General features: G+C 51.0%; 1 protein-coding gene across 5 annotated transcripts in view; it reads left to right on the top strand.

The window, feature by feature from the left end:
- Window positions 1-27,187, top strand: part of PAX2 (paired box 2) — an 82,719-nt gene extending 55,532 nt beyond the window's left edge. For 2 of the 5 annotated variants that reach the window (XM_063628005.1, XM_055242954.2), the window contains 5 exons: window positions 6,199-6,374; window positions 8,685-8,811; window positions 24,172-24,273; window positions 26,530-26,616; window positions 27,066-27,187. In XM_063628005.1, the coding sequence (XP_063484075.1) occupies window positions 6,199-6,374; window positions 8,685-8,811; window positions 24,172-24,273; window positions 26,530-26,616; window positions 27,066-27,187 (614 nt within the window). Of the gene's footprint in view, window positions 1-6,198; window positions 6,375-8,684; window positions 8,812-24,171; window positions 24,274-26,529; window positions 26,617-27,046 lie in introns of all 5 variants that reach the window. The other 3 variants (XM_055242962.2, XM_055242947.2, XM_055242966.1) reach the window with 2 other exon arrangements.
- Window positions 27,188-27,810: the final 623 nt, after the last annotated feature.

The raw sequence follows: 27,810 nt of genomic DNA, 5'->3' as shown, positions 1-27,810 counted from the left end.
CCTTGGTGCTTTCTGATCAAGGAAATGCATCATTTCATTTTCATTTTCTTTATTTTTCTTTTCTTTCTTTTTTTTCTTTTTTCTTTTCTTTTTTTTTTTTTTTTTTTTTTTTGAGACAGGGTCTCACTCTGTTGTCCAGGCTGAATACAATGGCACTATCTTAGCTCACTGCAGCCTTGACCTCCCAGGCTTAAGCAATACTCCCACCTCAGCCTCCTGAGTAGCTGAGCCACAGGTGCATACAACTATGCCCAGCTAATTTTTTATTTTTTGTAAAGATGAGGTCTCGCTATGTTGCCCAGGCTGGTCTCACACTCCTGGACACAAGCAATCCTCCAGCCTCAGCCTCCCAAAATGTTGAGATTACAGGCATAAGCCACTATGCCTGGCCCATTAGTTCACTTTATCTATCACCACCACCCCCAATTGTCTCTTGTCCCTTGCAGTGACCCTTCTGCCCCAACCCTGTTCCCAAGACAGTGTTCAGGGGGTGTCCCCCTCCCCAAGCTGCTGAGACCCCACTGGACAACTCCATTCATGACTGGCCAGTGCCAGGGCCCTGACCTGGGGTGAGAGGTGTGAGATAGGGCCCAGCTCCAGGGCCACCCAGGAATAGATGAGGAGTGAGCATAGGGCTGAATGAATGAGGAGATGAGATCTATTGGTTGAGGAGTAAAGACAGTTTTAATAGTGATTTTAGGAGTAGCACATACTAATTGCACAAAGCCTGGATGATACGGAAAAACTTAGATGAAAAGAAAATAAAAATTGCTTGTGATCGGAAAGTAACCACTGTCACCATGCCGGCAGCTCTCCTTCCAGTCAAGTTGATCTTTGGTTTTGGAGTTCTCTTCATTTGCCTGGAGACTAGGGTCCTGCTGCCAGTAGCCCCACACTCTGGGCTCTGGCTGGGCAGGCAGCCTCTCTGTCCGTCCGTTTAGTCCACAGCTGTCGGGGCACCTGCCCTGTGCCAGGATCCCCAGCAAATGTCCCCTTGAGCCAGTCACTTGCCCTCGCTTCACCTGCACCTCATTTACTCTGAGCCTCAGTTTCCTCCCCAGTAAAAAGGAATTAAAATCCCTACCTACCTTGGAGAGTGGTTGGGAAGCCCATATAACCTAAGATCTGTGAAGACCTTTTGTTAAATACTAAGCAAATATGAAACAGTCAGAGAAGAAGACAATATGAGCTTTGTTATCCTCGAAAGAATAATCTATGTCAAAGTTTTGACTCAGCAGTTTGTTTAATTGAATTAATTTATTTACACACTATCCGTGTTCCAAAAAGACCTGTGGTAGCTCACCCCCTTGAGAGTGCTCATGCCACAGTGGACAGAGCACCTGGAATGGCCCAGTCCTGGGAGTCCCATTCCCCAGTTGTGAGACCTTGGAGAAGTCACTGCCCACCCCCGCTAGTTATAGTAACATGAAAAACTTGGACCAGATGTCCCCTAATCATCTGGGCACAGTCTGCACTCAGCCAGCACCTGTGCCACAGGCTGTAGCCTCCATCTGGGGAGGGTGCCAGGCAAAGAACAAGGGATGCTGAGAGGAAGGCTGTGCCCTGGATGGAGCCAAGTGGCCTTCAACTGGGCCCACTGTGTTTGGCACCCAGGCTGCAGAGTGAAACGATTTAGAGGGCAGGCTCTGTACTCAGACAGACCCGGATTCAAATCTGGCTGTCATTTACTAGCTGCATGGCCTTTGACAAGCTACTTAACCTCTCTTTGCTTCAGCTTCCTTATCTTTAAAATGGGTATCATAGTACTTCCCTCACAGGGTTGTCAGAAGGATTAAATGAGCTCTGTAAATAACAGCAATGGCATGTAATGAGTTCTTGATACTTGTGAGCTGCTGCAGAATGGTAGCTGGGCAGGGGGCAGACAGAGAATGAGGCTGAACCCTCCCTCTATGGAGACTGACTAGCACAGGGTCCCTTCCTTGCTCTGTTTGGTCTTATTAAACCCGCAGCCACTGTATTTTCCAGCCCCAGTCTAAAAATGTGGCCAGAGAATGGGGAAGAATACTGGAAATCAGAATTCCTCCTGAAAGCCCAGGACACATGACCAGCAGCCTCCAGCCCTCTTGGTGCAGGGAGTTCAAATGTAGATGTGTTCTCCAGGCCCCAGTCTCAAGCAGCCTCTGCCACCTTCTTTGGATGGCAGCTCAGCAGCCCTGGGGTTAAGTTCTGCTGCTCACCAGGAACACGGTGTTCTCTGTCTATTGGTAGAGGCACCAGAGATGGGCAGGATGGTGTTGCTGAGAGTGGGAAAGGCCTGTGCGTCAGAGCTGATGCTGTTAGAGGCTAACAAGCAGTGGGGATAGCACATCTTTTGCTAGCCAGGGATGTGTGGGGCTTACCTGATGAGAGACTGGGTGTCCTGGGGTGCCAGGCCAGTCAGGTGGCCAGTCCCAAAACATTCTGCCAGAGGTATGGCTTTGAATGCCACCCAGGAGAGTCTGAGTACTCGGGGCCATTCCTGATGCTGGCGCCGCAGAAATGCATTAGTCATGGTCCCTGCCACAAGGTGCTCTTTGACTGGCTGCTGGGCATGGGGGTGAAGGGGCTGTTGGGTAGGGGATCTTCTTGGAAATGGATGGTGTCTAATCACTCACACGCTTTCCTTCCCTGCTCACTAGATTACATCCTAGAAACCTAGATTAAGATCGGCTTCTGCTTCCACCTCTGTTCCAGCCCAGCTCTGCCAGACAGCCCTTCAACAGCTGGGCCTAACAGTGGTCTCTTTCTTCCTCCTTGCCGTCCCGTCCCGTCTGAGACTTTGCCCTTGGCAAGTCCCATGCTGAGCTCGCTCCCCATCTTCCCAGGAGAACCCTCTAGGTGGTCAGCACTGACAGCTGTCTTCCTTCTTTCCTTTTTGACTCCTCCTCCTTTACTCTCTTCTTCTTTTCCTCCTCCTCTCCTTCCCCTGCAAAGCCACCCTCATCCAGGCCCTGGGCACCAGGTATCAGGACACCCAGGCTTCAGCAAAAGCAGAGCCAGCTGGTTTTATTCCTGCAGTAAGTGTCCTCACCCCAGCCAGCGCTTCCAGCTTCTGGTGTGGAAGGCTTCTTCCCTTTCTTCCCCTCCTTCTTCCCTTTCTTCCCCTCCTTTCTGCCCTTCCATGCATCTGGGCTTCCTCCTTCCCTGAGCTTATCCTCCTTGGACCTTCTGATCCAGGGCTTCTCCCAACCTCCTTCCCTCATTCCCTTCCTGCCCTCTCTGCTTGCCTTCATTCCTCCCTTCCTTCCCTAGCTGATGGAAGGATGCCACCCCCTCCTCTGGAAAGAGCACGTGAGAGCCTATGGTATGTGTGGTGGATTTGGAGGGCTGGCTGGCTGTCCCCCACCAGTAATGCCGCTGCCCTCTCCTGAGCCCTGCAGCTCACCTCCCTGCTCCCCATAAGTTTCTCTGTGCTCCTTCGCCATTCACCATGACTGCTGCCTTCCCTCTCCTACAGGAGTTCCCGCAAGCCTCCTCCAGCCTCTCTGGGGGGCGGGGGTTCTCTGCATGCTTTCAGCACACCACTTTGTTTTCCTTCTCCTCTAGCACCTCCTTTCGCCTCCCCACTTCCCTCTCCTCTGCTTCTCCGCCTCCCACTGCCATCTCTTCCAGTAGCAGGCTTCCTTAGCCTTTGCCTCCTTTCTCTCCCCTTTCCCCTCCTTTGCTGCCTCTGTAACCTGTCTTACCATCAGGGTCTGAGTATACAAAAAAATAAATAAATAAATAAATAAAAAGGTCAGTGGGTGGAGGGAGCAGCAATAACCCCTAAAACAGTACTATCAGTGGAACATGATTGATCAATTGAATTCCATAGCAGCTGAAAAATGTGGGATTAAGTAGTGTATTATACGCACAATGAGTTGAGGCATGATGTTCATTTCAAGTTCATTTCGCCGGCCTCTGCCACCAGATCAGGCAATCAATAGGGGCAGCAGATATCATATATCACCTCTCTGCGGGCCGGGGAGAGAGCACCATAATCTCTCGCAAATTTAGAGTGACAGATTTGTCAAGATCTGAAGGGCCCCTGAATAAATGAAGGCAAAGAGACTCCTCCAGCCAGTGACCTGAGGACAAAGCTTCAGTTCAGCCTCTACACACACATACACACACACACACACACACACACACACACACAGTGAGCCAAGCCACACACAGACAGGCATATACATAAATCTACACAGAGGCATGAGGGGAGTCCTGCCACACATGCACACACATAATGTGTGAACACACGCTCACAAATACACCCTCTCTGCCCCTGCAATAACCATGTATGAAGATACTTGATGCCTTCCTCAGCCCTGAGAGTCCGGCTTCCCCAAAAGGTAGGAGGGCTCCAGGAAGGGAGAATCAAACACAATAGTACATGCAAATAGATACCGGGAGTGAAATGAGGATGATGGCACATCCTGAAAAAAGAAGTAGGCACAGGAGAAATGGGACATGTGGCCTCACAGTCCTCGTGCAATCACACACAGACACATACATCCTTTCAGGAAGCTTCTCATTCTATTTCCACACACACAGACCCTTGTTTATCTGGATGTTTATTTATGTACAAGTGCATAGACATGCAATACTCACACAAAAGGGAAAAATAAATTTACCACACTTCAACTTTCAACTCATATGTTGATGCATACATCCCATAAGACTGAAATGATTCCAGAGCCTTATGCAGAAAAAACCACAACCACCAAGTTTTGTGTCCATGGGAACAAATACCATTGAAGCTGCTTCTGCCTGTCTTCTTCATACGTGGTCCTGGTCTTGATCTCTGTCTCTCTCTCCCTCTCTTTCTCTCTCTCCCTCTCTCTATCCCCCCCCCCAACACACACACACACTTTCTTTGCTTTCCCACCCCCTCCAGAATAGATATGGAGGGAAGATGGGTGGTCACATTAGGAAAGCAGACCCCACGCTTGGTCTGGGAGGCCAGCAAGAGAGGATGGCTGCAGGTTGAGTTAATCAATATGTAATATTTTCTATGGTCTCCTGAATGATACTGTATGGTGTTACTATATATAATGCAATATTGATTATATCATATTGTATAATCACCTATAAACTGATATATATAACAGTCCCAGAGGAACACCCTGGGGCCTCCGGCATGGGCTGGCCCCAGGCCCAAGGCTCCTCAGCTGGTCTTGGGCTGAGGGAAGCCTGGAGTGACCAAGCTGGTATGGGGTTTGGGGGGATCCCCACTTTGGGGAGCTGCAAGATGTTGGTTCAGAGAGAGGCCACAGAGCAGGCACATTGCCTACTGTACACCTTGAAAACTCCAGGGAACCGACGCTGGGAGGCAAGGATAGGGGAGGGCTGAGAACGCCTGAGGAAAGGGGACATGGAGACAGGATTGGCCTGTAGCCTCGGGGGAGCAGGCACCAGTGTGACAAGTCTCTGCTCCCTCTGGAGACTTGCAGGACGAACCAGGTGACCAAGAAACTGGCTCCTGTAGGAGGCTTGAGCCTGGGTCCGGGTTGGAGACAGAGGCCGAGAAGGTGGCCAGGGCATAGAGGCATCCACAGGGGCCCTTCTGTGGGCTCTGCCCAAGCGGGAGCTTTGCTGCTCTAGCGATACCTCTTTCCTCTTCTTGGCTTCCCTCTGGCCTCAGTCCTGGCCCAACCCAAGCAGAGTGCCTCAGCTCTGCCTCAGAGCCCCTCCTCCGTCGGGGCGAAGTTGATTACTTCACCCAGTCTCCAGGTTACACTCGGCCTCGGAAATTTGATGGTTTTCAACCCTTGGAATTAGTGGAACTGAAATTCATCTCGGAGCCGAGTTCAATTCTCCACAGGCTCAGTAATGCCAGTCTGAGACACCCAGCTTCTTTCTTCCCCAGGCTGGCCCTGGCTTGGGGGTAGGGGGTGGTTCAGGGAGACATGCCCCAGGGAGCTGGCTCCTGGGAGCCCCCTGGCTCCACCTCTGCCTAATCCTTCCTGACCCCGCAGTGTGACCGCTCCATCTCTTACCAGGTCCTCAGGTCCTTCTCTTCCCTGGGCTTCCTCAGCCAGATCTCTGAGGCGGGGCCGCCCTCTGGTGTCAGCCCCGCTGGCCCAGGGGCTGAGAGTAAGGGGTCCCATAGGGGTGCAGAGCTTCAGGGCCCAGAACCAGATGCCCACCTCTTTGCCCTGCACTGTTCCTGTGCCTCTGCTGGCCTGGTGCTAACGCCCCAAGTGTCCATGTGTTCTCCAGATGTGTCCGAGGGCTCAGTCCCCAATGGAGATTCCCAGAGTGGTGTGGACAGTTTGCGGAAGCACTTGCGAGCTGACACCTTCACCCAGCAGCAGCTGGAAGCTTTGGATCGGGTCTTTGAGCGTCCTTCCTACCCTGACGTCTTCCAGGCATCAGAGCACATCAAATCAGAACAGGTGAGGAGGGAGCTTTCTGCTTGCAGAAGTAGAAAGGAGCCGGCAGAACAAGGCCTCTCAAAAACTTGTTCACCAAACACCACGTGCATAGCCAGCATTGTATGTGTTACACACATGTGTTCTGTGTGTGTGCAGTGTGAACAGGCTCACACAAAACAGTATGGTATCGTTAAGACAAATCATTATGGTCTGTATATAGTAATTGGAAATGAGTTCTGGGTGCAAGAATATGGCCTTGGGTAAATCATCTCTGTTCAGAGCCTCAGTTTCCCCATCTATAGAATGAAGGGCTTGGATGTAGGATTTGTCAAGTCCCTTCTAGCTCCGCTTTTCTGTGGTTCTTGTATGGAGTACTCAGGAACATCCTCTTGCTGTGTCCCTTGCCCACACCCCGTCAGGGTCCTACAGAAAGTCTATGCTAGACTGGGGAGCTCTCCTTGCCCAGTGTTAGGAGAGCCTGCCTGTGCCTGCCTCCTGCTCCCCAAGCCAGCAATTCAATGGAACCCTAGGTAGGCTGGCAGCTTACCACTTACACCCAACACTTTTTGCAGACACTGAGCAGCCCAGGACACACAGCATGGGGCACAGCACGCAACACACCAGCAAAACACACAATGCAGAAACCACCTCCGAACTTTTCTATGTGCTAGTGTGCATGTGCTCACACTCCACCGTCCACCTGCTCCCCTCACCCACAGCCCACAGTACCGTGCTCACACCCCACAGCCCACCTGCTCCCTCACCCACAGCCCACGGTACTCACAGCTAACCCCGGCGACCACATGGACCCAGTGGGTGTGTGCTGCCCCCAGATCACCAGCTCAGCATACCCCTAGCATATGCCTCCACCTACATATGCTGGGTGGAGCCCCCAGCACACCCGCTAACACACAGGGGCACACTCCCATCCCTGCTACACATGCGGCCCAGGCCAGGCCCACAGTCGCAGCAGAACACAGCATTGCTGTGCTTGCACGCATGCACACACGCACCCACACATGCACGTCAGTGCAGCCCCACAGCGTCGCAGGCTACAGTTCCACTGTAAGACTCCAACAGCTTCCAGCCACTCGCCTTTCTCCCCGCCCGTCCTTTTATCCCATAAGCTGTTTGTCTTCATAAAACAAAAATCAAAAGTCTTTTTAAGGTGCCCTGAGCCATAAACCAACAAAGGAGGAGCTGGCCGAGGCGGGCGGCTCAGTGCACCCTCCCTGAGTCCCCGGCTGTATTACAATGAATAACCTTTATTTACTTTCATTAGACTATTAAACACCAGCACAGTCATTTTTCCCCCTGAAACTCGGAGCAGGGCCCATAAAGCAAATCCGAAGCCTAATTGAGTTCATTTTAATTTCTCTCCGATCACAGCGAATTACTCTGGTGATAAATCAGGGGGCAGCTTCACCCCCAGTAGAAGGCCTAATTTGCAGCTAATTACAAAACTGATTTCTACAGGAAGATCAATACGAGAAGGAATTGGAAATGACGAGGCAATCCCGTCCAGCCATGGAGGGGAGGGGGTACTCTGGGGGGGCCAGGAAGTGGAAGGGAAAAAAACAGACCCGAAAGAGCAGAAAATCAGTTTTAATTTAACGTAATATTAATCAGAGCAACTTTTCCTGCTTTGTGCAGGCTCCTGGTCTGCCCAGCTCTGGGGTCTGGCTTGGCCGTGGCTGCAATAAAAAGGCCATTACTCGAGTGTTTCGGGCAGGACACCCTTTCAGAGTCAATGACTGGCCCCCTCCTACCCTTCTGTTAGCCATGTGGACTCTCCCTCTCCCCAATTTCATACCCCAGTGCACAGGCAGAGAGCGAGGGGCCCATGGGGCTGTCATTGTTTGTTTTTAAAAAAGGGGCACCCATACCCGATCAGCCAGCAGTGCCAGGCTGAAGGCCCCAACTAGGCCCTTCCCCCAGCTACTGGCTCTGCCAGTCATGTCATGGTTCCCCCCTCCTCCCCAAGGCTCCTAGACATCCCATGCCTCTCAACAAGGGTATCCCCACTACTACACCCTACCCTCGGTGGTGCTTAGGCAGGAGATGCTCCAGAAACATAAAGGGTGCTGGCATAAGTGCCCAAAATGTGTAAAGGGTGCCGTGCCTCCAATTTCACCAAGTCAGGTCTACTCGTACCCGCACAAAACTTGCCATCATCCGCCAAGTGCCCCCCTGCCGCATCTCCCCTCTGCCCCACCATCTCTTTCTACCCCATCTGGGCAGGTTCCCCTGTTCCTCCTCCCCATCTGCACACCGAGCCCTTTCTCTGTGCGTGCATCAATAGAGAGCTGTCACTTTTCTCTCTCCTCTCAGGGGAACGAGTACTCCCTCCCAGCCCTGACCCCTGGGCTTGATGAAGTCAAGTCGAGTCTATCTGCCTCCACCAACCCTGAGCTGGGCAGCAACGTGTCAGGCACGCAGACATACCCCGTTGTGACTGGTAAGGGGGCTTCCAGGAGGGCGGGGGCACTGTGTTCAGTGGAAGGTGCCTCAGCGCATGCCATCTGAGGCCCAGTGTGATGAGCAGGTCCCCCGCCATGATATCTACAGAGAGAACGAGGCTTCTAAAACCAGAGTGCTTCTTGAACAGGGGTGTGCAGATGTGGGGAGAAAAAAACTGGGGTCAGGGCGTCTGTGGGCTTCAACCTGGAAAAGCTGATGCTAGGAGGGGCTGTTGCCAGTTCTTCCTCCTGTCCTTCACCTCTCCCTCTGTCTGTTTCTCTTCCCTCTCCCAAGTTGCCCAGAATCATGAGCCTCTTGTTAGGACATCTGCAGAGGGCAAATAAGCCAGGCTGGTGAGAGTGGAGCATGGGTACCCAGTGTCCAGCCTCCACACTTGTGTCTCCAAGATTCCTGGGGGACCCGCTTACCACTCCTTCCAGGCAGCATGGGTGACCATGGCTTTGGGCTTGAGGGCATGGCACCCAGCTCTGTGGAGTTTGAGATGAGTATAATTATTCCAGCCTTCCTCCTGCTTCCCAGAGAAGTCACTGACACCAAGGCTTGATTTCAAGGCCAGGTAGGATCAGGCTTGGCCCACAATCAAATGCAGAGCTAGGGGCGCCATGGCCAGGAGCCCCTACAGATGAAGAGCAGCAGGGCCAGTTAGTTTGCAAGGGGAGGTGGAGTCCAGGGAAGGCCGCAGAGCTCCAGGCTGTGGAAGGCGCATGCCACTGCAGAAGGGTTTCCAGGCCAGGAGACTGCCCAAGTGGGAGAGACACGCATTGAGGTGTTATTAAAATTCACCTAATTATTCTGGAGACACTAAAGCCAATGTGCCGTTTGTTCCTTGGGAGACAGGATGATTGAGAAGGGTCTCGGTGGGGATTGGGAGACACTGAGGCGTTACCTGCAGAGCGAAGCAAGTGGAGGTGGCCTGGGGACCCGGCAGCAGGGCTGCAGAGCCAGCGGCAAAGGCAGGGAACAGGCACAGCCCGCTCTAGGACTGGGCCCTGGTTCTGCCTGGGAGCGGGTCTGAGTGTGGCTGCATTTGAGTCTGAGCTGGGCTCAGTGGCCACCCATCCTCCACCTGGGGGCTTAGGAGAGCCCTGTCAGCTTTCCCAGCCTCTCCCTAAGGGGCTGTACTGGTACAACTGTTTCCAGCCTAGATCTTTGACTAGGGAGTCAGAGGTTGAGTTCTGGAAGTGTTGGAGACCTGGACTGGGCTTTCAGGAGTGACGACCTTAGCTGGGTTAGCTGGGCCAGGACATAGCCCATGACCGAGTGGCCCTCAGCATGAGCCATCCTTTGCCCAGCTGGGAAGCTCTCTGACCTGCTAGGTATTCTGACCCAAGGCAGAGAGACGGCCCAGGCCAGGCCACCTTTCTCCTGACCTGCTCAGAGGTGCAGTGGTCACTTCCCAAAGATGGCCACTCCAGGCACTGTTCAAAGAGAAGCCGGGAGACTTCTCTAACCCCGTCTGCTGCCCAGTGCTCAGGCCATAGTCCAGAAGGCAAGGACTTCCTGGGGTGGAGGTATGAATCTTCAGGGTAGGGCTCCTGCCATAGGAGACCCAGGGGCTGGTGCAGAGAAGTGTCTCCACCTTGAGCAGCCCCCACCCGCCTCCCCCCCATGGCCCTGGAACAGTCCCAGCTCAGCCTGGGAACATCTCCGGCTGATCCATCTGGATCCAAGTGTGAGAAAAGTTCATTTCAGACCCAGCTTGACATTCCCAGGTGGCAAGTTAGCACTAACATCTCAATCTGTATGCGACATTTCAATCAAGCAAGGAGTAACAAAAGCAGAACCATTAACATTCGGAGCTGTTCACCAGTGGTAATGACGGGGAAACTCACTCAGAAACTGGAAATTACCAAAAAGAGAGAAGTGTGTGGAGAGGTGGGGGAGGGAAGATGGGGATAGGGGTAGGGAATGATTTTTCCACACTTAGGCCAAGATCCAGTGTTTGGATTAATAGTGCCATTACCCAAGAAAGAGCTGCAGATTATGCTCATTCTTAAAATGTTTTTGCTGGCAATTAAACTGCTGCAGTTATTGATCTTTGTTGATTTTATGTCCTCCTAATTTGCATAATCTATTAAAGATGAATGATTTATTATGTGTTTATTATGGGGACAAACAGAATTTGCTAGAGGTACTGTCAAGGTGAGCAATGGGGCATTGCTCAGAGACTCCATGGGCCATCTCAGCAGTGGGTCCAGCATGTTGGCCTTCAGGCCAGGATATTGTGGGTAGTAGTGAGCAGTGATGCAATGAGAACAGAAACAGGAGAGTGGGCTTTGGGTGAGTTCTTCTAGAAAGATGTTGGCATCTGTGAGAACTGGGCTCCAGGCAGAGCTGGAGTGTGGGAGAGGCCCTTAGTATATTTGTGGACATTGCCCTCAAAGAGTCTCTAAAAGCTCATTTTGTTGGCAAATATTAAGGGCTTTGGTGGGAGAAGAGAAAAGGAGGCTCTTTCAGGTGGGTAGGTGATTCTGGGGAGGTGTGTGCTAAAGGTAGGGGAGCTGTTAGGTCACCCAGTGCCCATAGCCTGGCTTAGGAGTGCCAAGGTGTTCGAGGAGCCGTCTTTATCCTCCACGTCTCAGGCACCCTGCTCATCTTCTTCCCCAGGACTGGCAGCTGCGGCTGCAAACCTTAGGGGATGAGGGAATGCCCTAGCCCAACCTAAAAAGCCAGACCTTATTGAGATTCCTGCCACCTCCTGGCACTGGAGGCTGATTTCAAACTTCACCAGCCACTTGATGCAGCTATTCCACAAGGTCAGGACTGAGAGGAGAGAGGAACCTGGACTATTGTGTGGAGGGGATAGTGGGGCCCAGTGGGCCAGGACACAGCTAGTCACATTGCAAGCAAGGGTGGCTGCCAGAGGCTAGGGCTCAGCCTTCTCCCCACCTTCCATCAGGGAACCAAGGAGAGAGACTGATTTTGCTGGGTAGTGTTTGCAAGTTCTGCCGAGATTTTAATTTCACTGCATCACAACTCAGCAAGCTGCCAAGTCAAGCTGGTTATTTAAATTTATCACCCACTTTCCCTTCCGCCGCTGGGCTGCTCTGGCTCAGCGGCATCTCTTCTCTCCAGCCCACGGCTCTAGGCTGCTGGTCTGGAACAGAGCCGAGTCTCTCCTAAGTGATAAAGAGGGACCAGCTACATGAGAGAATGGGTCATGGGCATTCTGGCCCCAGGCTTTTTCAGGTTGGCTGGCTGTGGCTGGTACCTTTCATCACCTTCTTGACCCTCCAAAGGAGCCCAGGGGGGCTGCCATCCACTTCTCAGTAGTCCCAGGGCCCTCCGGGTCAGGGCATCTGCAGTGAGGACTCTGGCTCCAACTTCATGCTGGAGCCTTCATTCCTTAAAATCTCCCATCCCTGGTAGATAAGATAGCCCCTGTTCCCCATAGCTTTCTCACCTTGACCCCCCCTTCCCTATGTCTGGCCGAGGCTGCAGTGACAAAGGAGCATGCAGAGACACTGGCAGTGATGTTGTTCTGGCAGGAGAAGACGAGAACTTACTCCAGGATTCCCAAAGTCACTGGGGATGTTTCTGAGCATTAGAGAGTCCCTTGACACAGTGCAAGTCCACCCCGAAGGAGAGAGCCCAGATGCAAGGAACGGTGCTGGAGAAGTCAGAGACTGTACAGTTCCACACTCTCTAGAAAAGGGTTGGCCAATCTTTGGCTTCCCTGGGCCACTTTGGAAGGAGAAGAAATGACTTGAGTCACACATAAAATACACTAACACTAAGATAGCTGATGAGCTAAAAACAAAAACAAAAATAAAAAGCCTCATAATGTTTGATGAAAGTTTACGAATTTGCGTTGGACCACATTCAAAGCCGTCCTAAGCAGCATGTGGCCTGTGGGCTGTGGATTGGACAAGCTCACTCTAGAAGCTAGGGAAAGCACCAGTCCCTGGAGCCACTGCACCCACAGGCTTCACTGGCCTCTAGTGGGCATTGCTGCCGCGCACTGGCAGAGCCTTGAGCAAGTACAGCTCTCACCGCCCTTGCTTTAGTCACAGAGAGGTAAAGGATGAATGAGATTGATGTCTGGGACCCAGGCAGGCTACCTCACCAAAACATAACTGAATAAAATATAACAACAAAAATGTTAATATGCAGCAAATCTCACTCTTTGGTGCCAGAAATAGAGGGGAACTCAAAGCCAGATCAGTATTGGAGAGGCCACTGGCATCACACTGGAGGGAGACTGCTGACTGGGAGAGGATGGGATTGTAACACACCAGTCAGGGAATGTGACTTTGGGAATCAGGAAGCTAGAACTGAGTATCATCCTGCATAAAGCAAGGAACAGAACGGGGACCACACTATCTGTGAAAGGCAAACACATACACTCGTCCAAGTAGCCCAGGAAAACAAGGAAGGGGGCAGCAGGGAAGGTCACCATGAGACATGGAGACCCCAAGCCTGATGCCAGATCAGAGTGCAAATTTATACGTCTGTTGCAGGAAACCCAAACCAGGAACTTACATAAACATTTGTACAGGATAGTAACCCATTCTGAAACCTCACCAGGAGCAATGACAAACCTTCTTTGTAGAGACATTCTACAATCCAGGGCACATGGGACTCCCACAGGGTGAAGAAAAAAACCCCACTACTATTGATGAGCTTACTGTAAAAAAAAATACACATCTCATGTGAATACAAACTTTCAAAAGGGAAAGTTAGTAGAAGCAATAAATAGAACATTTAACATCCCCCCAAGAACTGGAAACAATAGAATAATCCAAAAGCGCTATAAACTCAGCATGTTTAATATTCTAAAAAAGATCAAAGGGGCCGGGCGCAGTGGCTCACGCCTGTTATCCCAGCACTTTGGGAGGCCGAGGCGGGCAGATCATGAGGTCAGGAGATCGAGACCATCCTGGCTAACATGGTGAAACCCCGTCTCCACTAAAAAAAAATACAAAAAATTAGCCGGGCGTGGTGGTGGGCGCCTGTAGTCCCAGCTACTTGGGAGGCTGAGGCAGGAATATCACTTGAACCGAGGAGGCAGAGCTTGCAGTGAGCTGAGATCATGCCACTGCACTCTAGCCTGGGCGACAGAGTGAGACTCCATCTCAAAAAAAAAAAAAAAAAGATCAAAGGAAGTATCAGTTGTATCTTTATCACAGATCCAGATCCCCCAGTCCCTTCCCACCACTGCTCACCAAATTGTCAGATAATGGAGATCAAAAAGGGCAAAGAATGAGGACCACACCTATAGATTATTGCTTTGGGGTCCAGGAGGCATAGAAAGAGCTGAGCCTCAGGCAACTCTGAAAGTAGAGCCTGTTCCAGGCTTGTCCAGGCTCCCACACTGCTCAGCCTCAGCAGAAAATCTTATATTTTCTTTGGGGAAATGTCTGAACATTAGAGAGCTAGAGACGGGGACAGTACCTTTCTCCCCAGTGGGGTGGGGGCAGGTGGGAAGCCTCCATAGCTTCCCCATCCTGGTTGGGGGAAGGTGGTTTTATTCAAGAGCTTGGGAGAAATGTATCTTAATTCCTGAAGACTGCAGTTTTGAAGGAAGCTATAACTAAGATCCAGGAAGAGATGTGGATGCTGCCCAAGAGGGAAGTGCCCAAGGCAGGAAGAGGGAGCAGAAGAGGCTGATCTCCCAGAAGCTGGCTGATTTGAGCAGAGGTGGGGGAGGCCAGAGAGGCAAAGTTCACAGCTGGACAGCAGCAGGGACCAGTGTGAGCAGTGTGGATGTAGCTTCTGAGAAAGTGTTGCCAACTCTCAGAAGCTCGGCCTCCTGGCCCGCATCTGAGATGGTCAGCAAAGTGGCCTTTTAGCAGATAGAGGTGTGGACCCTGGGAAGCATCCTCCTCCTACTCAGGGCATCCTGAGGACCTCCAGGAACTGCCTCTTTCCTGTAGTTAACAACCCCCTTCCAATGCAACTGCATTTCCCTCCATAAAACAAACAGCTTAGCCCTTGGCCAGCCCCTGGGGGAGGAGAGGGCAATAAAGACTGAGAAATGTTTCTGAAGGAGGCTGAGAGTCTCCTAGTCTTGTCTGTCAGCTCAAAGCCCCTGATTAGCTAGAGGAATTTAGGGCACAGACATCACAGTTCCTCTCCTTGAAAGGAGAGGGCTAGGACAACTTCAGACATGTGGCAAGTCAGAGAGCCCTTTACTGTGGAGGCCAAAGCAAGCCAGAGGGCTGCTCCTCAGTGCTCACATGCCCTAGACCCTTCCTTTAGGCTGTGAGGGTCCCAAGAAAAGAGGCTAGCCTCCTTCAAACATCCCTGTGTCTGCTAGCCACATCCCCAAGGACCTCCAGCCCCCAACCTCAGCTCTGATTTAATTACGGGGGCATTTCCATAGCAATGAGACATTGACAGATATGCGGCTGCTCTGGGCCTGCAGCCTAGGGGGTCATTGGATCAGGCCTCTTTCCCTTCCTCCTTTATCCAGTCCACTGCTAGAGGTAAAGGATATGGAAAAGAAGAGGCACTAATCCACTGTCGGGATCAGAGTCAGGCCATATTTGGCCAGAATAAAAGCTGTGCCATCTCAGTCTCAGGTCCCAATCCCATGTCCTTGTCTGTGCCTACTGGCCACCCTGTGCTGCTGGGCTGCCCTCCCCAGGAGGGTGCCATGGCAGAAGTACCCAGGCTGAGAATGGGGCTGCAGAGGGAGGAGCATTGTAGGGAGGGTGACAAAGGTAGGAAGGGTTTGGGGTGTCTTAGCAAAGATGTAGTTCTGGTGTTTTCTACGCTGAGCTCAAATTTGGCCCTTAACCTTGGGCCTTTCTTCTTACCTCCTCCCTTAATCTCTTCCCTCTGTCCGTGAGGCCCAAAAGGCTGAACATGCCAAATGGAGTGCTTATCCCTCCAAGGATGGCCTCACTTGTTCATCAGAGATCAGAGAGAGAGAGAAAGGGGCCAGTCTGAATTTGAATCAAAATATTTTCTAAGAAATCAATGATCTTGCTATCAAGTGCGTAACAATAGCCAACTCAGGCCAATAAAGGATTGCCCAGTTGAGAATACTGGCCACTGCTTTCATGATTCGTCAGGTTACGGGGACCCTTTCAGTTTCTGTAGATGTCATGTAGATGCTTGATGTGTCCCACAGGGGAATTCTCGAAAAAAGGGATCTCCCAGCACTAAGCTTTTTAGTCCATTATTTGGTACTTTTTAAGAAGAAAATGTTGGCTAAGTAAAAGTAAGGTCAGTCAACCCAACATTTTTTGAATGACCGGAAATCGTAAAGACTGCTGTCCCAATGAAAGAGGTATGTATTTGTACCAAGGGCTCAGAAATGTCCCAGTGGCCTCAAAGCCACCTAGGCAAGACCTGAAAACCTGTTTCCCCCAGAGGGCTGGCCACCTCCAAGGTGACAGGAAGACCCCCCACTCCTTTCCCAGGGTAGCCAGAATCCCTTCCACCTCCACAATTAGCTGTAGCCTCAGGACAAACAAGCCAGTGCTTTTGCAACCCTGAGCTTTGGGAGACAAGCTCCGCCACTATTGCCACTTCTGAGAGGGCTTTGCATGCCTTCAGCCTGAATCCTCCCCTCTTCTCCCCAGTGGTGGTGGCGGCTGGGCTGGCAGGCAGGGAAGGAGGAAATCCTGCAGGGCTCGGAGAACAGCCTAATGCTGCAGAGGCTTAAGTGGCCGTTTTCCTTGGGATTAGGGTTTCACTTACACAGAGCGCCTGAAAAACACTGCGCTTTCGGAAGGATTAGAGCTGACAATTCAGTGCTCTCAGAGAACAAAATAAAGCCAGAGAGGAACTGGGAGGCCTGGAGTATCAGAAGTCTGTGCAAACAGGCTTAACCTCTGCCCACCCAGCATGAGGGTCTCTCATGCTCTGAGCCCATCTTTGAGCCTGGGCCCAACCTCTTGAGTGCCAGCACCTGCCCAACTCCAATCTTCATTTGTGATTTGCTCATGGAGCCAGAGAAGGCAACACAGAGACGTTGCCTTCTGGGAAAAGGACTGGGAAGTTGCCAACTGGGAAGAGGACTGGAAATGTCTTCCCCTCTCTCTGAGCCTCAGTTTCCTCCTCCGTAAAACCAGGGAGTTGGACTAGAAGATAGCCAAGTTCCTTCTCAGCCCTTTGAAAATGTGATTCTCCCCAGCACTCCCTAGTGTTATCCTAGGATGCTGAAGCTGCATTTCCATCCATGGTCCAGCTGAATTAGAAGGAAACCACCTCCTGTGAGGCCCTGAGCCAACAGGCTACACAGCCCAGAGGAGGGCGGGGTGCTGGGAGAAGGGATGGAAACAGCATGACTTGTTGTGTCCAGCCGGTTGGCCATCAAGGTGTAGACCTCACTAAGCCCCTGCAGATCTGGGTAACATCCCTGCCTAGGACACACCAGGGATTCAAGTTGTCAGTGGGAGCTGAGATCAGCTGGAAGAGCAGCCACCCTGAGTTGCAGGCACAGCCCCCTCTGCTGGAACCTGGAGCAGGCAAGCCTCAGGTGGGGTATGGGGCTGAGGCAGAGCCTGGGGCTGTGGGCCGTCCCATAGTCCCTAATGCCCTAGAGGACAAATCAAATCCTGGGAGGATTTGGAAGCTTGGAAAATAAGAAATGAAAGGAAATATGTAGATAGTTATTTTCCTCTCCTTTTAAAACATCTTGTGTGGATTTAAAGTTTGTTACTTTAGTGTAAGTTGAATTGGTCGTAAGGTGCTCATAATTGTTATAGTAAATACCAATTATGCATTTATGTATTTAGGCAGCAATTACAAATTTAATAACTGTGTATTCTTGTAAGTATTATAAATGCCTATGTCAAATGAAGGCACAGACTGCCAGCCTTGAAGAAATCTAATGTCTTCATTTTCGCTACCTTATGAGAAACAGACAGAACTTGAGGATAGGGTAGTAAAACAAGAGTTATGTTTTCTGGCCTTGGGGTCCTCCACAGTGTCAAGTGGGTAGCAAAAGTGCTCATTTTCAGAGAAAGATGCTGAGGAAAAGCATCTCTAAACTCCTTGATAGAACTTTTGCTGTATAAATCTATGTCTAATAAGTCTCATCTGAGCCATCATGAGCAGCAGTTTCTGCTTCTTTCATGGCTTCCTTTTTATTTCCTGGATCTTCTGAATGCTGACATTTTCCTTGACTTGAGATAAACCTCCCTGCTACTTCACATGTTATTTTGCTGTGCTTTGTATCATCTTGTTTATTGATACAATTCAAGTAGTTGCAAGCAAATCAGTGTCTTATGCCAAAGAACAGGGCTCTTTTGCTTTTTTATAAACAGTGCTTATTAATCTTTAAGCCCTATTTTTTGAGAATATGATAAAAGTCATGTACCATCTACACAGAAAGATACAGATAAATAATGTCCATAACATTTTATGTATAGATTTATATAGACCCCTTGAAGTGATCTATGGGTTCTTGAGGGATCAGTTAACCCCAATTTAAAACCCCCACTGTAAAAAAGTGGAAGAAACTGAAACACATAAGAAACAAGAAGTGACAAGATGTTCTGTTACAGGAAGGATTCACTTAGCATGATCCCATATTACTTTCCTGGACCAAACACCTATCTATTTTCTGGGTCTGCACTATTTGAGAATAATATCATTCCAGGATCAGTTCCCAAGTATACAGCCTGTTCTGCAATCCAGTTTCTGCCATCTACTGGCGTACATTTCACTATACGCAGTGAAATCTCAGACGTAATACTTGGCCCCTCTGAGTTTATTTCTCGTCTATAGAATGGGGATTAAAGGCCGGGCATGGTGGCTCACCCTGTTATCCCAGCACTTTGGGAGGCTGAGGCGGGTGGATCACCTCAGGTCAGGAGTTCGAGACCAGCCTGGTCAACATGGCAAAACCCCGTCTCTACTAAAAAATACAAAAGTTAGCTGGGCGCAGTGGCAGCTACTCGTGAGGCTGAGGCAGGAGAATCACTTGAACCTGGAAGGCAGAGGTTGCAGTGAGCGGAGATTGCACCACTGCACTCCAGCCTGGGAGACAGAGCAAGACTCTGTCTCAAAAAAAAAAAAAAAAAATGGGATTTAAAAACATATCAATGGCTGGGCCCGGTGGCTTACGCCTGTAATCCCAGCACTTTGGGAGGCTGAGACACGTGGAGCACCTGAGGTCAGGAGTTGGAGACCAGCCTGGCCAACATAGTGAAACCCCATCTCTACTAAAAAATACAAAAATTAGCCAGGCGTGGTGACAGGTGCCTGTAATCTCTGCTACTTGGGAGGCTGAAGCAGGATAATCACCTGAACCCAGGAAGCGGAGGTTGCAGTGAGCCGAGATCGCGCTACTGCTCTCCAGCCTGGGTGACAAGAGCGAGACTCCATCTCAATAAAAATAAAAATAAAACATCAACATCATAGGGTTGATATGAAGATTAAATGAGATAATACATCATATAAAATGTTAAGGACACTGCCCAGCATATAGTAGGTGCTCAATGAATGCTAGGTAGTCCTGGCGCAAGTAGAAACACAGCTCCGACCTTGAATCTTAGACCTGATGGTGAAAGTAGCACAAATTACCTGATGACTACAATTTTTCAACTTTCTTAATAAAGTCTTTCACTTTGCTTTTCTCTGTACTTGTAAGAGGAGCTGCACTTAGATTCTCCAAAACAGTTTGATCTGGCCCATTTGGTAAGGAATGTCTGACGAAAGTGCACTGTCTGATGCAGTTGTAGTGATTGCTGTAGAAATTGGCTTTAGAATCTTCAGGGACTTCTGCAGTTGAACTGAGAAGACATCCTCATCAAATACAGTGCTTTGAACACTTCTGGGGACTTTAAGATTCTCCACTACCACTGTTTGTTGAAGACCCTCTTTGTTTTACAGAAAACTCTCGCAGGAGATTAATACTCCACCCCATGGAGTTTTATTATAGACTTTTGGCATCGGGATTTTATTCTCTGAGCCCTTTTTATCCACAGCCATGACGATATGAGACTTTGTTTGTCAGATGACTTCTTTTCCTTTTCTTTGGCTCTTTTGGGGAGTATCTGACTTCATGTTATTAAAAGGCAGTGTGGTATAAACATGGCTTCAAATTTTGGCTGTATCATTTACTAGCTCTGTAGTCATGGGAAAACTGTGATGCATCTTTGTGCCTTCATTGTCTCACCCTTGAAACAAGGAAGTTACCTCATCATCTGGAAGGCTCTTCATCTTTAAAAACTTTGTAACGTTGGCCAGGCGCAGTGGCTTACGCCTGTAATCCCAGCACTTTGGGAGGCCAAGGCAGGCAGATCACTTGAGGTCAGGAGTTTGACACCAGCCTGGCCAACATGGTGAAACCCTGTCTCTACTAAAAATACAAAAATTAGACGGGCACGGTGGCACACATCTATAGTCCCAGCTACAGGCTGAGGCATGAGAATCACTTGAACCCAGGAGGTGGAGGTTGCAGTGAGCCGAGATCGCACCACTGCACTCCAGCCTGGGCGATAGAACGAGACTTCATCTCAAAAAACGAGAAACAAAAAACAACTTTGTAACCTTGCAAAGCAAGCGTCGAACATGAAATGCCCATCTTCTTGTAATAATATGTGGGGTTTTGTCCATTTGTAATTTCTGATGCTGTTTTTATGTTACTGGCCATTGTCAGTGAGCAACAAAAATCCTCTACTGCATTCTGTTGGGTGGCACATATTTTATAACTGATGTATTCTGCCACATAGCTGTTTTCTCCTTTTTCTGTGCTTTTGCTTGTTTGTAAAAAGGAGGTAATGTGCTGTTGTACAGTTTTAGAGTCTGTCTGCACTCCTATTTTTCCATCCATCTATAGTACAGCAAGGCCCAGTGCTCTGTCGATTCTTGCTTGCACAGATTCCATTACCCATTCATATTCTTTCACTAAAAGAGGCTTGCTCAAAGAATGCTGCTGGGCAAATGGTATGACAGTCTTAGTAATTTGAAAATTTCCTGCAGTATGTGTTTTCCATTATTGACAATGGTGTTCCAGAAGAATATATGGCTCTGGCAAGAGTTTGGTCAATTTTTTCTGCTCTTTAGGTGTCACTTGTGTGCTAATGAAGCAATTGAAAGTGCTTTGTATGCAGCGGCCAGCACCTTTGTTGGCTCAGGGGTCCTGAACAGGGTACCCCTTTGTGGAGATACTGGTGTTATAGACTCCGGAGCAGCAGGTGCACAGCTGTATGCAGAACACGAGGAAGCTTGTGTGCTTTTTCCTCGTCTTGGGACTCTTCTTTCACGTTTAAAAAATTTCTACATGGTACTGCCCAGCTTCAGTTTTCTAAATAGAATTTGGCAATGTGCCTTTCAATCAACTGCTCAGTGGGTGACTTTCAGCATGCAAAAGTTCCTACCTGAAGGAAGTTGCCATTTTGCAAGAGAGAAAGCCAGTAGAAATAAAACTTTCCAATAGGACTGCATCCAGATTAGCTGGAAACATCTTTCTAGTCATCCAGCCTTTCTTCCTTCCTCCTGAAGTGAGGTAGGAGATTCTGTGACAAAACTTTAGATTATAAGGAATTCATGGTGACAGGTTGTGGGAATCATGCAACTGAAAACCAGAATTCAGATGCATTTAAATTCCTGTTTATTAAGAAAGAGGCACACCCCTTTTCCTGCTGCTTTGCAGACTTTATGATGACAGGGAAGGAGGAATTAGGTTTCTATATCTGTTTAGCTTCAAAACTTCTGCATCTTCCCTAACTCGATCCTGTCCTGGGCCTTTTTTGTTTTTGACCAATAAGTACCATATTATTAATCTCTCTAGGAATTGATTTTGATATTGCTGTCATTGTCTACTTCAGGTCCACTCCACTGAGAGACAGTCAGGAGGAGTGTAGCTTTCATTGACAACAGAAGTCAATAAAAGAAAACCCACATCAAAGCAAACACAAATCCTTTCTTCTGTCTCTCTAGGAGTCAAAAGTGATCTCTTGTTTGGCAGTTCTACTCTGCTTGTTCTCGAGTTTTAGGAAATGAAAGATATTGGCTATATTAGACAGGTATAGAGGAAAGTCATTCTATTGCATCATAAAGTCACAATATATGAGTCCCTCACTGTAAACCTCTTATCAGCCTATAAAAAAACCATAATCTATTGTTTAAATTGTTTTTTAAAGGAAAAGCATATTCTAATATTTACATTTTATCCCAGCCTTTACTTCTTTAATGAGACCAATCTATATGAAACAATAAAAAAATTATAACCCATCAGGAATTGGCTGTTAAGTGCAATAGATTGATGGAGGATTAATCAACAAGTGTTTATTGAGCATCTACCATGTTCTCAACCATGCAGGATAAAGCAGAAGACAGGGTCCTGCCCTCAGGTTGCTTATGATCTGTTTGAAGAAGCAAGCTATGATATGAAACATCAGGGCTGATATATTATGAAATATAATGGCATGGTAAACCATGCAGCACAGATGCTGTGGAAGTTTGGAAGAGAGAAACTTCCCTGATGGGTAGAATGGTAGGGATTTTAAGGCTTCAGTGGGGAAGGAGAGGAAAACCATAAGGAAGAAGAAAAGGTCATGGCAAAAGCATAGGGGGCTCACATCACACAAGCCACTGAAAACAGTCAAACTAAACCAGGAGAGGTGAGAATCTTAAATTGGGTGGAGAGAGTACTTTAGCAGCTTTAAAAGCCACAGAGTTTCATTTCAAACTATAGACTACAGGGAATCAGTAATGGTTTTTACAAAGGAAGTGGTGTGATGAAAGCAAAGTTTCATGAGGACTAGCCAAGCAGCCACATTTAGGATAGACAGGAGGGGAAGAATGTGGAGGCAGGGAATGCAAGCAAAAATATTCTGTGGCAAAAAAAGGTGCTTAGAAGCTGAGCTAGGAAGGTAGTGGAAGAAATGGAAATTGAGCAGATGTAACAGACATTGCCAAGGAGAATTGACAATACTTGGTGACTGACTTCATCTAGAATGGGAGGAAGAAGGCTATGTCAAGAAGGACTCCAAAGTTTTTGGTCTTGTGATCTTCAAGATCATAAGAAGCGACAGAGGGAAGATGAATCTGTTTTTATTCCAGTTAGGTTTGAGGTGACAGAGGGACAGCTAAGGAAAATGTTCAGCAGGGTGCTAGAAATGCAAAAACCTGAGCTGTAGCTCTGTATAGCTAGGGAAGGACGAATCACTCAGATGTGTCAAGGTAGGGGTGAGGAAACTCATATAGCTCTGGAATGCAGGGAGGTGAGGCCATCTTCAAAGAGAGAGTAGCAAAGAGAGAGAGAGATGCTTTGGAATAGCCATTGGGAGAATAATGACTATGGCCCAGCTGATGAAAAGAAACTGAATGGGCCCAGGTATGCATAGTTCTGTTACTTTCTCCAGCCATGCCTTGCCTTCCCAAGGATAGACAGAGGCATTAGAGTAGTAGAGTGGCATTGGCTAGTGAGGAGGATAAGGGGAATCCGGAGGGGTTAAGGGGGTTCCAGGAGGTCCAGGAGAGGATAAAGAGATAATGGCAGAGGGGAGAAAGCAAATTATTATTAGAGATCAGAGCATGCTAAATTGCAAAGGGAGGTGGTGACCTCTTCATAGCAATGGAGGGTGCAGGCAGGGAAGGGAGCCCAGTCATGTGCAGCTGTGTCCCGGAGGACATGTCTGTGGACCAGGGGTAGCACCCTCATCTTGACTTGCTTTGTCTCCCACTCTCCAGGCTCTAGCTGATAGAGCCCTCCAGGGACAGAAGTCCAGCAGCTGGTGGGGGAGCAGATTTTGCTCATTGGAACTTTATCTGGTCCACTTACACTGTTGGCTCAAAGCTCCTGATTCACTTCAGGGTGGTTTTCTATCATGTAAATGCCATAAACACTAACAGCAAAATAGCCCACTGGCTGGCCCCCTGCTCTCCACACCTGCCAGGCCCAGCACCTGCAGCTCCACTTGGAGAGGACAAGGAATAGCCATCAGTCCCTGTAGGGGTGATGGTGGGGTGTCCTCTAAGCCTGAAGGAAAGATGGGGTGTTAGGGAGAGGAAAGATAAGCAAGATGATAGAGGTCCATTTGGCTGCTGGAGAGACCACAGCTGAATATCTTGCTGAGAAGGAGGAGTAAAACCAGGTCATCTCCCTCCCATCTCCATCTGGGTTTGGAATGCACAGAGACACAGGCAAAGGCAGATACACACACACACACACACACACAAATGCACAGACACACAAAGAGATACACAAAACAGAGATGCGTACACACAGCTGATCATAGACATTTAGCTTAGACACATGCAAAGGCACACTCAGATGGTGCATTCAGGTGCACAGCGGCACACGTACCCCTGCATGTCTGCACGGAGCTCTTTCCTCTCCAAGAGTTTCCTCTCCATGCAGTACCCTCCTGTGAGTAGAGGCAGGCCCCTTTCTTCCAGGCCTTACCCCTTCCCCTTTGTGTTTTTCCAGGTCGTGACATGGCGAGCACCACTCTGCCTGGTTACCCCCCTCACGTGCCCCCCACTGGCCAGGGAAGCTACCCCACCTCCACCCTGGCAGGAATGGTGCCTGGTAGGTGACAATGCTGCAGCTGCCTAATCTAGGTGGGGGGAAGTAAATTGTGGGTGAGCTGCTGAATGGTCTGTAGTCTGAGGCTGGGGTGGGGGGAGACCCAACGTCCCCTCCCTGCAAACCACTGCTATTCTGTCCCTCTCTCTCCTTAGAGGCTGCAGTTGGTCCCTCATCCTCCCTCATGAGCAAGCCGGGGAGGAAGCTTGCAGAAGTGCCCCCTTGTGTGCAACCCACTGTATGTCATGGCCCCTCCACAGCGCCCACCCACCCAAGTCTGTGCCCGAGGAGCACTCAGCCTCAGCTCCACCCTCAGTGCCCAGCCCACCCCAGCCAGCTGACACTGCTTGGAAGAGCCTGCCCTGGTTTCCATGGAAACTTGGAGCCAAGAACCATTTCCAGGGGCATGTCAGTCACTCAGACAAAGCCACCCTGGTCCACACCAAGACACAAGGGAAGACCAGTGTTGAGAACCAACCCCAACCCCAACCCAGAGAGAGGAGGGAGCTAGTCCCTAAGACGAATGGAGGTCAGGCTGCGGCGGGAACCAGGGAGACTCGCTGCAGTGAGACAGGCTGGAACACCCCTATACCTCTTCAAAGGCAGCCAGCCTTCCATTGCTCCTCTGGGGCTCTGACCTATCCCTGATCAGAGGAGTTGGGTTTGGGTTGTTTGGATCAGAGAGGCAGAGGCTGTATTTAAGGTCTGGTGACTGCAGCTGGAGGTTGTACTATACCTAACCGCTAACCCCAGGTTGGGAGCAGGGGCTTGAAGCCAAAGAGAGCTGAAGTTCCTATGTGCACAAACACCAAAACACTCTTGTCTTAAGGAGGGTTAGACTCACTCAGCCAGCAACTCACTCCCTCTGGCCGCCCTCTATATGGCCTTTCCCTGAAGTTCAACTCTCATTGGTATGGGGAATGGGGAGGATAGAAGAGAGTGGTTGGCCGCATCCATCCAGGGACATTTTGGGATAACCCTGGGTAAGCAGAGCTTGGGGTGGGGGCAGCAGCAAAGAGGGAGATTGCTGCTGGGTCTTATGGACTAGGGGCTGAAGGGAGTTAGAGGTGTGGGTAAAGGGATTCCTGGGCAGATTTAGGGGAAGGGAAGTAGCAGCCTTGTTGGGAGGAAAGGAGATTTTAGGGAGAAGCTCCCAGCAGTGAGCAGGTGGGGGCTGGAGGAGGTTTTAAAGAGGTGGGGTGAGGGAAGAGTGGGGAGGTGGGGGCAGGGAGTCTGCAGGGAGGTGGGGAAGAGGGGAGCCGCAGAGAGCTCGTGGTGGTGAGGGGGGAGTCGTTAAACAGAATCTAGTGCTGATGAGGAAATTACACTTGTTTCATTAGCGATGGGGAAGGAGATAGCTCAGTTCCTCTTGGTCACAGTTGAGCTCAGAAGCTCATTATCCTGCTGCACGCATGCTTTCCCTCCTCGTCAATAAACAGGCTTTCCAGTGGCTGCATCCCCCACCCCCACCCCAGCTCCCTCTCAGAGAGGGGCCCCTTCTCTTCTACTTAACCCGCGGTTAGGGATCACTGTAAACAGTCTGGGGTCATCACACAGGAGAAAGGGCGAGGGGGAAACCTGGAGGCCTGGCCTTTCTCCTGCAGAGGGAGGGAGGCAGCTTCCGACGGCTCCCAACCCACGGGCCCTCCGCTCACCGCTAGCGGACCAGCGGGCAGTCCACCTGCGCCGCCTCCATCCCCTGCCGCGTAGCCCACCCATCCAACCTCTTGAGGGAAAGGCGGGAGGGCGGTGTCTCACAATAGAGCTCCCACCTCTTGTTTTGGCACCGCGCATTGATGCCATTCTTAGGACTTTCTGGGAGAAAAGTGTCCCGAAGGCCTTTCTTCGCCACCGCCCCCCACCCCCATTTCCACCCATTAGGGGCCATGCCTCCCAGAACCGGAGTGGCCTCTATAAAGGCCCTGGCCCCCAGCGCGACAGGGAGGACGCGCCCCAATACAAACCCTTCTTGGGTGGCCGCTAGCGCCTCCGCTGGGAAGCCCTGGGCGGGCACCGGCCCACAGGTTCCGCCCGTGGGTGTGATAGCTCGTCGGTGCCTCCCGCCTCCTCGGGCTCTCCCCACGCGGAGGCGGTGATCGCCCCACCTCCGCCCGGCCCGCTCGCCACGGCCATTACCCTGCCCGCGACACCTGCGCCTGAGACCCGGAGGGAGGAGCGGGCGGAGAAGCCACCGGCCGGACTCGTGGGGTCCGCCCCGGCGTGCGGGCGTCTGATCCCCACTCCCTCACCCTCCCGCAGGGAGCGAGTTCTCCGGCAACCCGTACAGCCACCCCCAGTACACGGCCTACAACGAGGCTTGGAGATTCAGCAACCCCGCCTTACTAAGTGAGTACGCCACCTGGCTGGCCGGCGGCTCAGCGCGGCCGCGCGGCTTCTGGGCACGGTCCCACTCCCGGCCACCCGACCTCTGGGGACCCGGCCGGGCCAGGGGGACAGGCTTGTTAGTGCAGCACTGAGGCCCGGGGACCCCTCGAGGACTCCCGTGCCCTCCCTGGTCGCTCGAAGGCTCTGCGCCGCCCTCGCCCTCGGATCCCCTGGAGGGTGCGCAGCCGGGAGTCACCGGATCGGGTCCCTCTCATGCCCCGTGAACGCAACTATTCTCCGGGGCAACTGGCTCCACTGCCCAGCCAAAGTCTCCCAGTCCGGATCCCGCTGGACCCCAGCCAGGGGAGGTCTTTTCTTTGCTTTTCTTTCCTTTTTTGTTCTCCTGTTTGTCCTCTCACCCAGCCCATTCTTCTCCTGTGTTAACTTCCAGGTTCCCCTTATTATTATAGTGCCGCCCCCCGGGGCTCCGCCCCTGCCGCTGCTGCCGCTGCCTATGACCGCCACTAGTTACCGCGGGGACCACATCAAGCTTCAGGCCGACAGCTTCGGCCTCCACATCGTCCCCGTCTGACCCCACCCCGGAGGGAGGGAGGACCGACGCGACGCGATGCCTCCCGGCCACCGCCCCAGCCTCACCCCATCCCAGGACCCCCGCAACCCTTCACATCACCCCCCTCGAAGGTCGGACAGGATGGGTGGAGCCGTGGGCGGGACCCTCAGGCCCGGGCCCGCCAACCCCAGCCCCGCCCGCCGCCCCTCCCCGCCTGCCTGGACTGCGCGGCGCCGCGAGGGGGACTCGGCCCAGCTCGTCCCGGCCTCCACCGAGCCAGCCCCGAAGCCCGCCAGCCACCCCGCCGGACTCGGGCGCGACCTGCTGGCGCGCCCCGGATGTTTCTGTGACACACAATCAGCGCGGACCGCAGCGCGGCCCAGCCCCGGGCACCCGCCTCGGACGCTCGGGCGCCGGGAGGCTTCGCTGGAGGGGCTGAGCCAAGGAGATTAAGAAGAAAACGACTTTCTGCAGAAGGAGGAAGAGCCCGCTGCCGAATCCCTGGGCAAAATTATTCACCCCCAGTGCCAGCCGGACTGCCCTCGCCTTCCGGGTGTGCCCTGTCGCAGAAGGTGGAAGGGGGCGTGGGGGTCCAGCTCTAGGAACGGGCTTTGGGGGTGTCAGGTCTTTCCAAGGTTGGGACC

This window comes from Symphalangus syndactylus, chromosome 2 (assembly GCF_028878055.3).
Source record: "Symphalangus syndactylus isolate Jambi chromosome 2, NHGRI_mSymSyn1-v2.1_pri, whole genome shotgun sequence".
Lineage (NCBI taxonomy): Eukaryota > Metazoa > Chordata > Mammalia > Primates > Hylobatidae > Symphalangus > Symphalangus syndactylus.
The sequence above is the reverse complement of the archived record's forward strand: the minus strand, read 5'-3'. Positions and strand labels throughout refer to the sequence as shown.